The sequence below is a fragment of the Schistocerca cancellata genome, chromosome 4 (assembly GCF_023864275.1).
Source record: "Schistocerca cancellata isolate TAMUIC-IGC-003103 chromosome 4, iqSchCanc2.1, whole genome shotgun sequence".
Classification (NCBI taxonomy): Eukaryota; Metazoa; Arthropoda; class Insecta; order Orthoptera; family Acrididae; genus Schistocerca; species Schistocerca cancellata.
This window is the reverse complement of record NC_064629.1, coordinates 754,888,881-754,906,612: the sequence shown is the minus strand read 5'-3', so window position 1 is coordinate 754,906,612 and position 17,732 is coordinate 754,888,881. Positions and strand designations below refer to the sequence as shown.

At 42.4% G+C, this 17,732-nt stretch overlaps 1 protein-coding gene across 1 annotated transcript in view; it reads right to left on the bottom strand.

The window, feature by feature from the left end:
• Positions 1-16,832, bottom strand: part of LOC126184487 (uncharacterized) — a 514,130-nt gene extending 497,298 nt beyond the window's left edge. Inside the window, exon 1 of the mRNA XM_049926880.1 lies at positions 16,795-16,832. Coding sequence (XP_049782837.1) covers positions 16,795-16,809 — 15 coding nt within the window. The 5' untranslated portion in view covers positions 16,810-16,832. The remainder of the gene's footprint in view (positions 1-16,794) is intronic.
• Positions 16,833-17,732: the final 900 nt, after the last annotated feature.

Sequence of the window (17,732 nt, the reverse complement as noted above, 5' to 3'; positions counted from 1 at the left end):
TTAGTATACGTTATGGAACACTAGAGGAAAGGCATCTGACTATTCTTAGGAATCATGGGCAAAGTTTAAGCAGATTGTAAATCGTGGTGCTCAGTAAGTGGATCAAGGACGGAAAAGCCCCACCATGGTTTAATAACGAGATTCGGAAAATGCTGAGGAAGCAGAGGTTGTTGCATTCTCGGTTCAAAAGAGAACGCGCAAATGACGACAAGCAACGTTTAGTAAAGATTCGTGCATCTGTGGAAAGCTATATGCGCGAAGCGTACAAGTACTACCACCACCATACTTTAGCAAAAGATCTGGCAGAGAACCCGAGAGAATTCTGATCCTAAGTAAAATCGCTAAGTGGGTCTAAGGCTTGCATTCCATCCACTTGTTGACCAGTTTGGTTTGGCAATTGAAAATAGCAAAACGAAAGCCGAATTTTAAATTTCACTTTTAAGAAATCGTTCACGCAGGGGAATTGTACAAACATACCGTCATCTGAACATCGGATATACTCGAGTACAGACGGCATATTCCAACACAATATATGTTCCAGAATCCTGCTGCATATCGACGTTAATGATATGGACCTGTAATTTAGTGGATTAATCCTATTGGCTTTCTTGAATATTAGTCTGAAAAATAACATTTTTATTCAACTTATCTTAATATACTGACGAATAAATACGTTACTGCTACAGACTTCAATTCACTCCACCATCACGATAGTGGGAAATTCAAAATCGACAGAGCAGTCAGGCATCGAGATCCCAAATCACTGAAATTATGGTCAGCGGACCTGTAAGAAGTTTTCAGGCAAGTATTACTCAGCAAACATTTACATCAACCGCTAGCTACTGAAGGTTTTTAATTTTATTTTATTACCATTTACCGCAGGCTGTTTTCAAATTCATCTTTGGAAGGCGCATTTTAGATTTATACTACGTTAAGTAAATTGAGGCCCTGATGCTTGTGCTGAGGACCCGCATCATCCTCTTTCATCGAAAGACTTGCACCAGGCGAGCGGTCTACCCGACGAGAGGCCCTCATCACACGCCATTCATTCATTCACTATTCTTTTAAGTGTGGATATGAACATCTTCACAGAATCCATTGCAAGCACAGTTTGTCTGTCTGACACACGCGAGGCTACAGCACAATCTTTTTATAGAACTGAAAATTATAATTTATTTTTACATTATAGACCTGTGAAACATTTACCGATAAATAGCCCTCGTTTCTGTGCGGAATAATCTCCATGACATTCGATAACGTTATAGATTTTCCTTACATTAGAATGAATTCCATTTAAACAGCTACGACCAATTAAAATCTTTGACAGTTATTATGATTATTGACAAAACCATCTTTCTGTACACAAAATACTTATGCAGATGATAGAAAATATAATTTTGTTAATAACTGTTGCGAAATTATTTGCAGACTTTTAATGTAGGCATGTAAGCTGATACAGGAATAATATTAACTGCAATTTGCATGAAAATGCTTTGAGACGAAGCGGCCATTTGGGTACCATTCAAAAACTTACAGATTCTTGATCAAAATTTTTATTATTTCCAGAATCGCCTTACGCGTACCGACATTCAGTCATTTTCAAAGGCTATAAAATACAATATAAAACTGGTATCAAAAGATATGAAAATATGTTACACTTCCACCATAGATTAGAGACTTAGTATAGCGAGTAGAATATGGTTTTCTAGCTTACCAATGTTATGTCAATCATAGAGAATGTTCAATAGATACATTTTATATCGTCAACATTCTTAATCAAGAGACAAATTAAAACTGCTCCCAAGTCCAATTAGTTTCTAATTTGTTCCTTGGTAGCAGTTTGCATTTGTCTCTTGGTTAAGAATGTCGACGAGATACAATGTAACTGAACAATTTTCTGTGATTGACATAACACTGGTAAACTAAAAAACCATATTCTACTCACTGTGCTATGTTTCTAATCAATGGTGAAATGAAACATGTTTTCATATCTTTTGATACAAGTTTTGTATTGTTTTTTACAGCCTTTGAAAACGATGGAATGTCGAAACCCATACGGCGATTTTGGAAATAATAAAAAAGTGTGGTCAATACATCTGAAACTTATTAAAGGAATATTTTTTTATTTACAACGGAAACTGATTAAACCTTGTACTTCTTAATGAATTGAGACATTAGAATCAAGTGCCAATGAAAATATACACACATATTTGTGGAATGGACTAAATGTATGTGGTGTGTGTGCGTGTGCTTGGGTTGTTTGTGTACTATTTTTTCCTTCAAAATATAACTGTTCTTGTGAGCTCAGTTTTTTCATTACGTATACGTTTGGTGGTATGTGTAGATTTCACTTTATTCCCTTTATTGTTAATGCGAAGTATTAGCTTACAATTTTGAATATCTGTGAGTCTGTGTTCATTCGCAGATAAGTGGAGAAAAAGGTTAAAATCATATGAATGTACATACATATTCCACTTTCAATTGTGCACTACAACATTACTGATCCCGCGGACTCCACTATACCCTCTACCGCCTCGCGGGATTAGCCGAGCGGTCTACGGCGCTGCAGTCATGGATTGTGCGGCTGGTCCCGGCGGAGGTTCGAGTCCTCCCTCGGGCATGGGTGTGTGTTTGTCCTTAGGATAATTTAGGTTAAGTAGTGTGTAAGCTTAGGGACTGATGACCTTAGCAGTTAAGTCCCATAAAATTTCACACACATTTGAACATTTTGTGAACATACCCTCTACTTGTGTCCTTTTAGACGTCGCAAGTGCCAAAGAACCTGAAGACAGATGCACAGGATTCGAATTGTCATAGCACACTGTCTTCAATTATCACAGTCCAGGTCATTTCTAATATAATGGATAAAAGTCGTTGAACTGTTTAAAGTTCTTAATCATAGTGCATCTGCATGCTTCTTATATCTGCAGTAAAATCCGGCAACTTCGAATGGCGGATACTATAAACATCAGTCGCTACGTCAGTTACGCTGTATTCCTGGAGGTGTATTCTAGCAGGACATCCTGCACCATTGCCCACCTGCCAGAGATGTCACCCACAGAACCTGTTGGGATTTCGCTCACCTGCTCATTCATGACGTCGTCCAGTTGCCAATGAAGGTGAACTTTGGACTCGAAAACTATTTGCGGTACAGTTTCCCTGCGTCATATGTATAAGGGGCGTTAAAATGAAAACCGGTAACGATTTTATTAACTCAAAAATGTAGTTATACACAGTACACGTAGCATAATAACGTTGCAGATGACTCAAAGACAGCGCCATTCGAGTATTCCGTTGTTAGGCGGTTCACTTGGTGGGGAATCCACTGCGCACAGATTTTTCGAAAGTTCAAGTGTTGATGCATTATGGTGTGGGCGGTGCCCACCCTCATACCCAGTAACCGATGGATCTCGTCCGCGGTGATTCTGCGGTTGTCCAAGACCAAAGCATTCACTTCCGCAACCATTTCCGGTGTGATGACACGATGAGCCTGTCCAGGACGAACATCGTCTTCCAGTGACTCGCGCCCCCGAAGGAATCGTTTGCGCCATTCCACAACACTTGAACGACTCGGACTTTACTCACCGTACACAGCCTTCATCCGTCGATACATTTCGCGACCTCCAACACCCTCCGCCGCCAAACATCGAGTCACTCGTTGTTCCTGCTTACTCGCCTGCATGTTCGGTAGTGGACGGTAACTTGTGTGACCACCTTTTCTTCGGCGTGAAACCACACTGGCGCTATGCAACATCAAACGGTGCGCACGCGTCAGTCTCTCTACCAATAGATGGCGCCACCATATCCGCAGTTACGTGGTGCCACCTTACGTGTAAGGCAAAGGTAGAGCAGGGGAGATGCATTACGTAGAAAATTAAACGGAAACAGTATTCGTAGTGAGCAGTGGCGCTCATAACAAATGCTGGAAAATATCGATAAACCATTTCCTGTGGGTGCGAATCTATTCATTCAAGATTCCATGCTGGTTAGCTTTAGAATGCTTACAAATCTCAGTTTCTTCCAAAATGAATCAGCATAAGCCGTTTGGTTCTATGTGTAGGATCGTTAGTGTGGTGTCACCGCCAGACACCACACCTGCTAGGTGGTAGCCTTTAGGTCCGTTAGTATACGTCGGACCCGCGTGTCGCCACTATCAGTCATTGCAGATCGAGCGCCGCCACACGGCAGGTCTAGAGAGACTTCCTAGCACTCGTCCAGTTGTACAACCAACTTTGCTAGCGATGGTTCACTGACAAAATACGCTCTCAGTTGCCGAGACGATAGTTAGCATATCCGTCAGCTACGTCATTTGCTACGACCTAGCAAGACGCCATTACCAGTTACTATTGAGATTATGAATAATGTACCGTCAAGAGCGATGTTCACCATTTATGGATTAAACTTAAGTATTCCACCAGCTACGTCCGTTTTTTCTACAGTCTAATTTCCTTGTCCTGTTCCAGACCCCACGCCAGCCTGCGTGAGCTAAAACGCGTGCCTTTCGACTTCCTCTAGTAAACCGGTGTTGGCTCTTCAGCCAACCCACAACAGTTAGAGAGTTTGCGGTTGTGTCTAAATGACGATTCTCATCACTGAGATGACAACAAATAACAGTAGTGTTTTTATTACAGTGTTCTCTGAATCAGGTTAAAAAGTCACACCCTGTCTGCCGCATGTAAACAATATCGCAAGATCCGCAATTGATTTAATATACTCCCGACTTTGCACATTTGTTCTGCTTATTGTCAACAGATGTACGCAAAACTTCATTCTGAAATCACTGACAGTAGTGAACACACACAGGTTGATCTGAAATTTTAAACTCACTCTTAACGGAAAATATGTAAGAATAAAGATCCCCTATCCTTCTTTACAATGCCCTAGCAGGACAGTCTTTTAATTTCCACTACTGCAGCTCACCGACAGAGCGGGTGTGTTTATCTTCGTCTTGAACAACGTTTTCTGGTGTTTTACATCGTTTCGGATACCTCTCTAGTGCTCTCCTTGTTGATTAGATTACATTGTCGAGAAATCTTGAAAACATTTCTCGGTTCGGTTTTATTTCGGCCGCCCGCGCACATATTATTTTCGGAAGCTACTCAGTATTTCACTTGTTACGGAGAAGTCTACAATAAATGAACTGTACTGCAGTCAATCTGTGGCCAAGTCACCATCGGTGGAGGCTCTAATTAAGTCCTTTACAGCGTATATGAACCGGCATGTATTGTTTTCCAAAAGGTGTCTTGTGCTTGTTCAGATGTTTCGACAGCCTGAGATAATAAGGTCAAATGTGCTAAACGCGAAACGCGGATTTTGCCTTTTTGTTTTACATCTCTTGAGAAATACGAAGGCCAACTGTCGAGAAACAATGAGAGCGGAGTTAATATAACGTTAAACGATAAGTCATTACCACCATAATCCACGATTTTCTTTAGTGTAGTCGAAACAGGATAAGCGAGGTAGTTCAAAAGGCAAGAAATTTTTTCTCACTTAACTGTTTCACTCTTAGAGTTTAGTAGTGGCTCTTCTCTCTTATATGGCCCTTCTTTAAAATTTCTCTCAAGGATAAGCCTCTAATTCAGAAAGGCTTAATAATAATAAAATTACGTTTAGTAGAAAAGTTACTTAAAATAATTAGAAAGCTTACTTTCTTTCATCAGTCGTGATATTTTGAACATGTTCTTTAAGCTCAGTTATCTTGTAAATAAACGTCTGAATAGCGTCACTTGAAAATTCAAATAATATGAGGACTGTCTCGGTAATCATCTTTCCTTCTTAAGGCAACCAAAACCTGTGTTTTTGTCACTATAGATTCAAATGTCTGGGGTTCGATTTTCTGTCGGTCCTATGGCTTTTTTTCTGTGACATATCTCTTTTTTGTCTCTGGCAGTGATTTGTTAATGCAAAAAATACCAAGCAGCACAGAAATTCGGAATCCGAAGTAAACCATAGGTCTCTCTTCAATTGGCTGTGTAACTCAGTTCAAAGAGGACAAAGGCATACCATCTCCAATAGAACCATGCCTAGTGTGGCATCACGGCGTTAAAACTTGTCTTCGGACTGAGGACAGCCTACTGCTCCTGTAAAGTCTTGGAGAGTTTGTACACGGTGTTTCAAAACTACACCGAAAAGCTACGAGGGGATGTATAAGATGTCTTGAGGAACAAAATGAGGATAGGAACCCGTGTTTGGAAACTTCATCCAACAACACTACAGAGCGTCGAAGTTATAGGCGCCGGCGCCAGTATTGTATACACAGTGATTCCGTGATATTGTTGCAGACTTTCAGGAATGATGCAGAAGCAATTTCAGTTAAGAGAAACAAACGAGTCGAAAATCATTAGCGAAAATCGTTCTGACACCTCTGATAATGGAATACATGAACCGGTACTGTTGTTAAGATTGCAGGGTAGATAACTTCCAGAGTTGGTAGTATGGAACAAAACAAGGAAAAAATGCCCAATAAATCTGGGCTCTAAAATGCATACCTGAGCTACGAGCACTTTTTCATCCTCGCTACTGTGAAACACAGCTCCTCTATTAAACAACTGCTCATAGCTCTTAAGGTATGCATTTTAGAACCCATATTTACTGAACATTTTTTTTCTTGTTTTGGTCCATACTAACACCTCTGAAAGTTGCCTACCCTACAATATTAGCAACAACAGTACCGATACATTTACAGGATGAATCACCTAAAACTTGAAAGGCAAATATTGCCTAAATGGAAAGTGCTATTGATGTGCGAATTTCACAGAATAGATTGATAGTCAGGGGCTTGTATTGTTAGACAATAAACAGATTGTAATAACACTCAGAAAACGTATTTTTGTGCAAACATGCATTTTTTAAAATGGAACAATGCCAGTTGACACTACCAAACTAAAAGTAGGTTAAATTAGAATGTCAGTGGTATTTGTTGCAGGATTCTAGTGCGAGTTGTTTGCGAGACATCGTATTTTGAAAAGTTTCCACACGGACACTTGTTTGTGCCATTCAACCTGCCTAGTTCAAAATGGTTCAAATAGCTCTAAGCACTATGGAACTTAACATCGGTCATCAGTCCCCTAGACTTAGAACTACTTAAACCTAACTAACCCAAGGACATCACACGAGGCAGGAATCGAACCTACGACCGTAGCAGCAGCGCGGTTCCGGACTGAAGTGCCTAGAACCGCTTGGCCACAACGACCGTCCAACTTGCCTAGTTGGTAGGTACGATGTTGTTATACATATTTGCTTACAGTGTGCTTCTGTGTTCCTTGAGTGCTTTGCGACTTGTTGGTCAGTTAGTGTGTGACAGTCTGAGCAGTGGGTGGCGAGTAGACGGTGGGATTTACCAATGCAGAAAAAGCCGACATGCTCGCCGGCCGAAGTGGCCGAGCGGTTCTAGGCGCTACACTCTGGAACCGCGCGACAGCTACGGTCGCAGGTTCGAATCCTGCCTCGGGCATGGATGTGTGTGATGTCCTTAGGTTAGTTAGGTTTAAGTAGTTCTAAGTTCTAGGGGACTGATGACCTCAGATGTTAAGTCCCATAGTGCTCGGAGCCATTTGAACCATTTTGAACCGACATGCTCATGGGGTATGGAGAGAGTAGCAAGAGTGCAAATAGTTCTTGTGCGGTGTATGCGACAAGATATCCTAATAGACGTCAACCACTTCGCCAGTTATTTATAAGTCTCATCAACCATTTACGTGAAAGTGGTGGTGTAACACCCAGACAAGGTAAAAGAAGGAAACAAGTAACGACAGAAGAGGTGGAAATTAATGTTCTTGCTACAGTTGCAGTAGATCTGCATGTTAGCCCCCGCACAATCGCACGAGGAAGTAACACGAGCCAGACAAGCGTTCCATGTATTCCCCATCGACATAGATCCCATCCCTATCACATCTCTGTCCATCAAGAGCTACATGGAAACGATTATGTAAATAGTATTAACTTCTGTACTTCGGCAATAAGACAGGATACTCCAGATGTATCATGTATATTGTTCAGAGATGAAGCCACATGTACCAGTCACGGCCAGGTAAACCGCCGAAACATGCACTATTGGTCTATTGACTATCCCCGTTGGCTTCGTCAGGTGGAACGTCAGCGTCCATGCAGTGTAAACGTGTAGTGTTGGATAATGAACCATCAGCTCACAGGCCCGTTATTCGCAGACGGAACACTGCACACGCACAAGTATTGCAACCTCCTAACAGTCCATCTTCCACGCATGCTGGAAGACGTTCCTCTGCACTCTGGGATCAGGATGACAGCTGTCCAGTACATAGTGCAAGAAGTACTACAGCGTGTCTTCACGAACTGTCTCCAAATCGCTGAGTTGGACGCAGAGGACCTGTAACTTGGACGACTCGTTTCCCGAATTTGACGCATGTAGACTTTTTTCTGTGAAGAAATCTCAAAGATGGCGTCTACAAGGACATGCCAACTACACCCAATGATGTGCAACGACGTGTTACTGCAGCCTGCTCGAACATCGCTCAAATGCTAGAACGTGTGCACCAGTCGTTCCATACCAGACTGGAAGCGGGCAATGCCGGGTGGTCGATTCGAGTACAACCTGTGATGGTCAATTGTCTCGCTACTGGTTAGAATCCACATAAGTAGTGTTTGCACTTGTGTTATACTTTAACGTGTGCTACCACAGGTGTCGTACAAGTGTCGGTGTTGGACTTTTGAAAATATGATATCTCGTAACCGACTCGCACTAAAATCCCGAAAAAAACATCACTGACATTCTAATTTACACTACCTTTAGTCTGTTAATCTCAATAGTGTGTGTTTGCAAAAAAAAGTACTCTTCCTAAGTATAATTACAATCTGTTGATTGGCTAACAATACGAGCCCCTGATTACCAATCCATTCTGTGAAATCCAACTTTCCATTTCCGCAACATTTGCGGTTCAGGTTTTAAATGATTCCACTGACGGGGGTATTGAAACGATTTTCGGTTATAAATGTCGACTCTTTCGTTTCTGGACCAGGATCCTTGACCTCAAACTGATACATTTATCCTTCGCCATCATCCCTGAAAATTTGCAACTTCGTCACGGAATCATCCTCGATATGAATACACACACAATCACAGGCACGGTCCCTATGACTTCGATGCTCTGTAGCGTCGTTGGATGACGTTTTCGGACACGGGTTCCTATCCTCATTTTTTTTTCCTCAACACAAGTTTATCGCCAGCCGCTGTGGCCTAGCGGTTCTAGGCGCTTCAGTCCGGAATCGCGCTGCTGCTACGGTCGCAGGTTCGAACCCTGCCTCGGCCATGGATGTGTGTGGTGTCTTTACGTTAGTTAAGTTTAAGTAGTTCTAAGTCTATATTAAGTCCCATAGTGCTTAGAACCACTTGAACCATTTTTGAACCACAAGTTTATCGGTGTAATTTTGAAACACCTGTATATCTCTAAGACCTTATAGGAGCACTATGCAGCTAATGCAGCGGGTAGCGTGTTGAGTTAGAATGCTCGATACGGAAGAAAAGATTATATGTACAGGCGAATTTCTTGCTATTTGCTAATTTTAGTCTGCATGATATATATGCAGATTCTCAATTCTTATACAAGAATTCCAGCATGTCATGTATAAAACATATACCATTACTCAATCTACTTTCTTCTCTCGTTAGAGTCATCAGAAGTCACGCCAAGTAACTATAAGACATTCCCGGAAGCCTTTTCTTGCAGCCCAAAACAGGTACATTATTTTTGGCCAAATGCCTTCTCTCCTCTGTCCAACCGCTTTTCTTCTTTTGCTCATCCTAATAAAGAAGTAAGGGTACACTCGCGTTATTATTCTAATGTTAGAGACGTATTTTGCCTTTAAGCGTTTACTCTGGCCCTTTGCCATACATTGCATTCTTCCAAGCTTAACTGTCGAATGCCATGGCATGGCTCCCTCCTATTTCAGACGCCCTTCTCCCTCTCCACCAAAGAAAAAGTAGTAACTCTAGCTATCTCCTGTTTGGTGTATTCCTACTTCTCTTCTCCTCCACCACTAAATTCTAACTACTCCTAGGTAGGTGGCCTTCAACCACAGACGCATCACGTAGGGTATTGTCGGGCACCACTTCACCTACTGCTTTCCAATAGCAGAGTGAGCTCCCGCAATGGTGTCCAACTGCATTCGTATTCTGGAGGACGGCAATTTAGTTCCTCGTCCGACCATCCAGATTTAGGTGTTCCGTGACTTCCCTTAAATGACTTAATATGAACAGTGAAACACTCTTATTTGTGAACCTGTCCGTAATGTCGTGTATCGCTGTTAACGTACAAATAACACTAATGAAAAAATAAACCTGAGACAGTACCGAGCAGTATTGACAGCAGGTTCGAGAGTGAAGAGTACAGTTTGCATTAGTGCTTCCTACAGCATGTACCGTGAGTAAATGGAGCAAGATTGTTTTCGAACAAACCCCGCAGCCCATACAGTAGAAATTTGCACCGTTGTGCAGACATTTTCACAGCAACATAAAAACGAAGATAAATGGGGGTAAGAAAAAATTAAACGCGTAAACGTAAACAATACTAACGGATTACGCTTTAAGCCTGTTCCAACTGGGTGCCTGCAGCCTGCAAGGCAGTACGAGGAGCTCGTGGAACCTGTGATCGGCATGTCGCCAATGCCAATAGACGAACCGTGATGATGCCGCTGCTTGTCTCCAAACAGTTCCTCATTTGGCCTCACGAGGCCTGAGAGGCCTCAGAATAATCCGAGGGCGTAGCGGGAATCGAATCCGTATCATTATGTAACGAACGCAGCGATTCTAACTATTCGGCCGATTTCTCTCTAACGTGCCACCAGAAACCACGGATCCTTTACGCCAAAATAGCCTACTCACAAAATAAACAAGCAAAATTTTGACGGTGGGTTTCGGGTTCAACCTGATTTACCACTACCAGACAGTTCGCTAAGTTCTCGAGGTTCCGTCTTTAGTGTCCAGAGACAGTGTTAGGAGGAACTAAATACAAAAATTGCTCCTACTTTCAAATAGAGGCAGAGGTGGAACTGCACTGCTGAGCAATAAACTGAAAACGAGGCGTGACTGGAATCTGCGAACCTGAGCTTATAGTATGAAGGCTACGACCCTACAGCAAAGGATGGCACATCAGTGTCCGATAACCTTCCTGCTATCGAGTGTTGCAAAAGAGCCCTCTGCAGCATCCAACTACACGCAAGCACCGTGCGAATTGTGGCAGACGCGACACATTTTTCACAAAATAATCCGTTCCGTTCAACAGATCTCCCGAGTTCTTTCTGGCTTCTTGATGACCACCTCTCCTTCAGTTCTTCGACTCTTATAACTACAATCTCGTTTCTGTACAATCGGACGGGAAAACACAATGTGAGGTTACATTGAAGGAACCATCCTGGCGTTTGTCAGCAGTACAAGGGAAATTACGGAAAACTCAAATTGGGATTTGAGTTCCGCTCCTCGAGGATTCGAGTCCATTTCTATCATTACCTACAACGTTCGGTGAGAATAAAGAGGTAACAGGGTGCGAAGTGTTATTTAGTGAAAAATGATTGTATGTTGATCATCAAAACTGTAAATTAATGACACTGGAGTGTAGCCTGGTTAACTGAAATGAAGCTTAGAGAAATGTATTAGGAAACTAAACAGTAAAAGTACTAGACGTGTTTTTCTACTGGAAAGGCAAAGTAACTGAAGTACTGCAGGTTGGCATTAGTAAGAAAATTAGTAGCATGGTAACATCGAATATAAATTTGAGTGTTAGGAGGGCGTTTTCGGAAATATTTTTGTGAAGTATAGCTTCGTGTGGGAGCAAAATGTGGACAATAAATAGTACAGTCCAAGCCGCCTCGGAAGCCACGCACGCCAGTGCGTTGGCACTCGAATCGAAGGTACACCGGTTCGAATCCTGGCGGTGGAAAACTTTCATTGCTAATGTTTGGCCGGCAAGTGGAGAAGAGTGGTGGTAATGTGGCAGACTTTGCGCCATGTCCAGGACTGAATTCCAGACTTCTCATGGACTGAGGACATGTGACACAGCCGATGCTGATCCGTCCGTAGGATGCTGAAGTCACATTCGACGGCACCCTTGGTGCTCTTCAAGAAGGGTAGGGTATGTGGCGGCACCTCGTGTCACCCTTTCCCTTCTCTCATCATCACCATCATCATCATCATCATCATCATCATCATCATACAACACAAACATAACACTATACCACATACGCAGTCAGTGCAATCACCTACACACCACAAATACACATACAACGCAACTTCCACATATCCACAAGGAAAGCGGTCTGTACGTACCGTAGAAGAACACCGTTTCCGATAGGCGTCTGAAACTACTCCGTGGAATATGTTAGCCAACAGTGCCGTACAAAATTTACATGTCCACTTTTAGTGCTGTCAACAACAGAACTTTTGAAATGTGGTGTCACAAAGAGTGATGAAGATTACATGGGTAGCTCGGAGTGTAGAGTTACTGAATCACGTAGGGGACGAAAGAATTTTACGGCGCACTTCCACTAAAAGAAAGGGTATGTCACACACTGAGGCATTCAGGAATAATTCTACGCCTATATTTACGTACGTATGTTGCGAGCCACTTTACAGCCATCGCGGAAGGGAATTTTGAACCACTGATAGTCACTCCCCTTCTTGCTCCACTCGCAAATGGAGGGAGGCAGAAATTGACTGTCTCTATGAATCTGTGCGGGCCCTAATCTCTCGCACTTTTCCGTTACGCGAGACCGTCGTTGGAAACAGTGCAACCGTTTTGCAGCGTGTCGCAAATCTTAATTCTGTAAACATCCTTTCGAGCTCATCAATAATAAGTCTATCAGCACGGCTCTGAATTGATGCGATCTCTTATTTTAATCCGACCTAATGCGGATCCCAAACACTTGAGCAGTACTCAAGAATAGTCAACCACGAGCTTTCTGTACTTGGTCTATTTTATAGGTGTGACACACTTTCCCAGAAATGACAATCGTTGTAATTCGGAATAACACAGGCACTGCAATATCATATTTATCTTCCGGCAACGAGCAAGCAACTTTCAAGTAAAATGTCTCATCTGTACGGGAATATACATACTGGATGTACGAGAACAGGTCGTAGACACTTGACTGACGACATATGGAAGTTTGAGTCTGACTGTGAGTCGTGTTGGGAGAGCCAAATGGTACGCCGGCACGGTAACTCAGCGTGTTCGGTCAGAGGGTTAGTTGTCCTCTGTAATAAAAAAAAACTGAGTTAATGGATCAACTACGAACTGAAGCGGGTGTCTTGCGACGTCCGCACTGAGCAGATACAACGAACGAAAACGAACAAAATGAGACAAAAAAAAGGGTAAGGCGATCGCTCGCGATACGAGAGAAATCGGGGTTCGAGTCCCGGTCCGGCACAAATTTTCATCGTCGCCATTCTACCATGCAGCTGATGGTTGTCCATGTTCGCAGTTGTGAATATATTTCCTGTATTTCATACGGCTGTAGTCATCGCAGTGCCTGTTCCTTTGAACGTGCATGCGTGTCCAAAGTGTAATGGTTCTTTATTTACGTGACCATTACGGCACTCCAACCCCAGTTCTCGATTCCAGTAGTATCGTACTACTTTTCTGCGAAGTAACAGACATAGTCTTGAGACAATATTCACATTTGGTTTTATTCATGTATAGGTACTCCGATGTATCGATATATTACAATGATATGGTTCTTGTGTGTATTCATTTCTATGATACTGTCATAATCTTTGACTCACTTACAACCGGTTTGGTGCGAATGCGCACAGGGCAGTCTTTGTTTTCACTCTGCAGAAGTTAAGTTCTTATTTCGCTTTGTAAAAGAACAGTCAAGTCTTGTGTTTGGTTAAAGTGGAAATTAAAAATATGGAGATTGATACAAAACTGTTTTCTTGATGATGTGACAATTAAGAAGAAGTATATGTGAATTTACAAGAAGTTTAATAAAAATGTGGCTCGTGAACACCAACTCAAAAATTATTTCTATCATACCATTGTTCTGATCTGGGATTGTTTGACCATTAAGGATTTCCTGAAAAACGCATTTGTTAGGTCTTCAAATATTGATAAAATACAGATCTGGACCTTCTAGCAGTCAAAGTGGAATCACCCTAGAATCAACAAGATGAGCTATAACAACTTCGACGAAATCTACGTGGGAATCCATTCAAGATAAGTGCCAAAATTAATGACTTTTTTACAGTGACTTCATTATTTCCATTCTGACGATACCATCGACAGTCAATAACTTCGTTGTTGCCCGATAAAGCGAACATATGCTGCGAGAGCAACATTATTAATCTGATTTCTAACCTACTTTGCAAGTGGTGGTATTCTTATAAAAGGAACATTGCATCGTAATTCGAAATAACACAGGTACTGCAATATCGTAAATATAAATTCTGTCAAAGTCATCGTGGATCTCCCTACATTCACACAGTGACGACGCTTCCTCGCACTTAGTACCTGACAGGCCGTTTATGCACGCGGAGAATAGGACCAGTCCCGTCACACTACCCTGAGACGTTCTTGAAGTTACTTTGTTCTTTGATGAACACTGGCCGTCCAATAGAACGCATTGGGTTCTATTACTCAAAAAGTAATCGAACTATCACGTATTTCCCTGAAGATAGACGTCAACTATCTCGGGAAAGCCTGCTTACATTGTTTCAAGAACTAATATTTAGTAATCTACAAAAATACTACAACCCCGTGCATAACGCTCCCATAGTAACCGGGCAGGCAAGATTAGACTAGCTACATAGGCATTCCCAACTGACAAACAAACGAAATATATTTGGTAGAATGGGAGATACCCTCTGCCACGCACTTCACAGTGATTTTGTGAGTATGCATCGAGATGCAGGAGTAACAGCTGTAGAGAAATTCTAAGGCTAGAGTGCAGCGTATCTTGTAGAAGTTGTGCAGTGAAGAAGAGTCTTCATGGGGCAGACTCGCGTGGAAATCTGCATAAAACCATCGTTTTGAATGCTAGAACAACAGCAACAACAGCCTTTATGCGGCGGATGGGTCTGGAACAGGGACTATTGAACCTCGCGAGGCCAAACGAGAAGCCTCTGGATTCAAATGGCCGAAGTGGTGCCAGATTAAGAAAACTTGCACCGCGCTGCCAGCCATAAAATTTTCGTGTCATCTACTGACTCGTTTGAATATCTGTGGTGCTGAAATCCGATATTTGTGGGATGCTAAGCTCCATCTGTCTATTTATTGCATTTTCAGATTGAGTGCCTGGAGAATGAATATCTCTTATTTTATCGTCATTGTCATTACGTGAAATGTGTAAGGAGGAAAGGAGAGAAAGAAGATTAAGACTTTATAGATTTTCGACATTGAGGTCACTGGAAACAGAAAAATGTCTTAGCCAAGGGTGAATTGCAGGAAGTAACTGGAGGAGGGCTTTTCAAAGAAATCATTGCGGCGTTCACCTGTGGCACTTTAGGGGCTCCACTAACAACCCAAATATGAATGGCAGGACGCGAATTTCAGCACTACAGATATTCAAACGTGTCAGTAGCTGACAAGAAAATTTTGTGGCTGGCAGCGCGGTGCAAGTTTTCTTGATCTGGCGCCACTTCGGCCATTTGAATCCAGAGGCTTCTCGTTTGGTCTCGTGAGGTTCAGTAGTCCCTGTTCCAGACCCATCAGCCGCATAAAGATCGGAAGAGGCAACCAGAAATCGCGCCCGCGCTCTCAGCTGTAGCACCAGCTACGCTAACGACTCGTCCCCTTCTTTCACATAGACCACGTTGGCCTCCCGGTCACAAATAGCTTTTGCCGTGCGACAGAGTGGGCCAAAGGTCTTCGCCCTGTAGCGTTCATATACAACCCGTTCTTGGAAATATATAAAACACTTTCTCGATAAGGAGAGAAACTCCTCTGAGGGAAACTAATGACTTCGTTTGCAGGAAATAATGAACCTTCTTCGAGTAACTAATGAGCCATCTTCGAAAAACTAATAAACCCCCTCCGCGACACTAAAAATTTTCTTCGAAAAAATTAAAACTCTTCTTCACAGAAATGAAAATTCTACTTTGGAAAGATGAAAAAACCTTCTTCGGAAAAATTGAACCTCTTCTTCGGAAAAGTTGAAACTATTCTTCGGAAAAATTGAAACTTTTTTTCGAAAAAGTTAATACTCTTCTTCGAGAAAATTAAAAATCTTTCTGGAGGAAACAGAAACTCTTATTCGAGAAAAGTAAAAGTCTTCTTCGAAAAAATTATAGCTCCTCTTTAGAAAAATAGACACTCTTAATTTAAAAAACTGAATCGTACTTTCGGAAAAAATTAAAAACTTTCCGTCGGAAAAATCTTTCTGGAGGAAATAGAAACTCTTATTCGAGAAAATTAAAAGACTTCGTCGAAAAAATTATAGCTCCTCTTTAGAAAAATAGACACTCTTAATTTAAAAAAATGAATCGTACTTTCGGAAAAAATTAAAAACTTTCCGTCTGAAAAATCTAAAAACTCTCCTTTAAATGAAGTAAATATACTGCAAAATTTGAACCAGGTACAAATACATTTATTTCAGAGCCATAACCTGCTTTGGGCATTCGTGCCCGTCTACAGTTGGACAACGTTTTCTGTGACACAATATCTTTATCATCACTCATTTATATAACTGGAAACGTGCGTGAATTGAACGTGGGTTCAAATGCCCGATTCCGGTTATGGCTCTAAAGGCTATTCAGCAACAATCACTAACATCCAAATTGCTTCTTTGAAAGAAACCTAAAAACTGTTGTTTGAGTGCAGCGGGTCTGACCTGAGCGCGGCCCATGGTGGTCGGCGCGCGTGCACCGTGCAGTCCAGCGTCGCACTGGCCAGACAGGCAGCAGCAGCAGCAGCAGCCACAACCAGGGGCCGACACTCCTGCTTCCTGCCTTTTCATCGGCCGCCACCAATCCGCGCCCACTGCAACAGTTACGCCAAATCTGTGTCATCACCCTGCTAGTTTCCCTGCCTTACACGTGCGCACGCTGCCATCGGAAAGTAACTAATATTATCAAGTTATCACTTTCGCTACTTCACTCCCATTTACAATTCTACGTCTAAACTGTACGAGCTACCATACGTAGCGTGCTGGAGGATACTTCGGATACCAATACCACAGAATATCTACATTTCCTTGCACATTCACGAATGGTGCGCCTGAAGAATGCGCGCGGGTAATCCCCCGTTTGAGCTCGAATTGCTCTGACCTCGTCGTGGTCATTTCCACAAATGTGTTGTGGGGAGTTGAAAAAGTAATGTAGTCTCATGGGGAAATGACTAAGTTACGAAAGTTCTTCGGTGTGGACTCCATTACCTACACTCATGCCCATAAATTAAGGATAATTGCAGAATGTGGTGTCACACAACGTGGCACTACACAAAACGACGCTAATAGTATAGGCACATAGGGAACACACACGACACAGATCTGTAAGTCCACGGTATTGGTGATAAGTTGAGGAAACCGTCCCGAAAGACATGTGCTACAAAACGCCACTGTTTCCTTCGCATGTACCCCGACATCAATATGGGATATGATCACCATACATACGTACTCAGGCCGCACAACAGGTTGGCATATTCTGGATAAGGTGGTCGAGCAGCTGCTGGGGTATAGCCTCCCATTTTGCACCAGTGCTTGTCGGAGCTCCTGAAGTGTCGTAGAGGTTTGAAGACGTGCAGCGATACGTCGACCGAGAGCAAAATGGT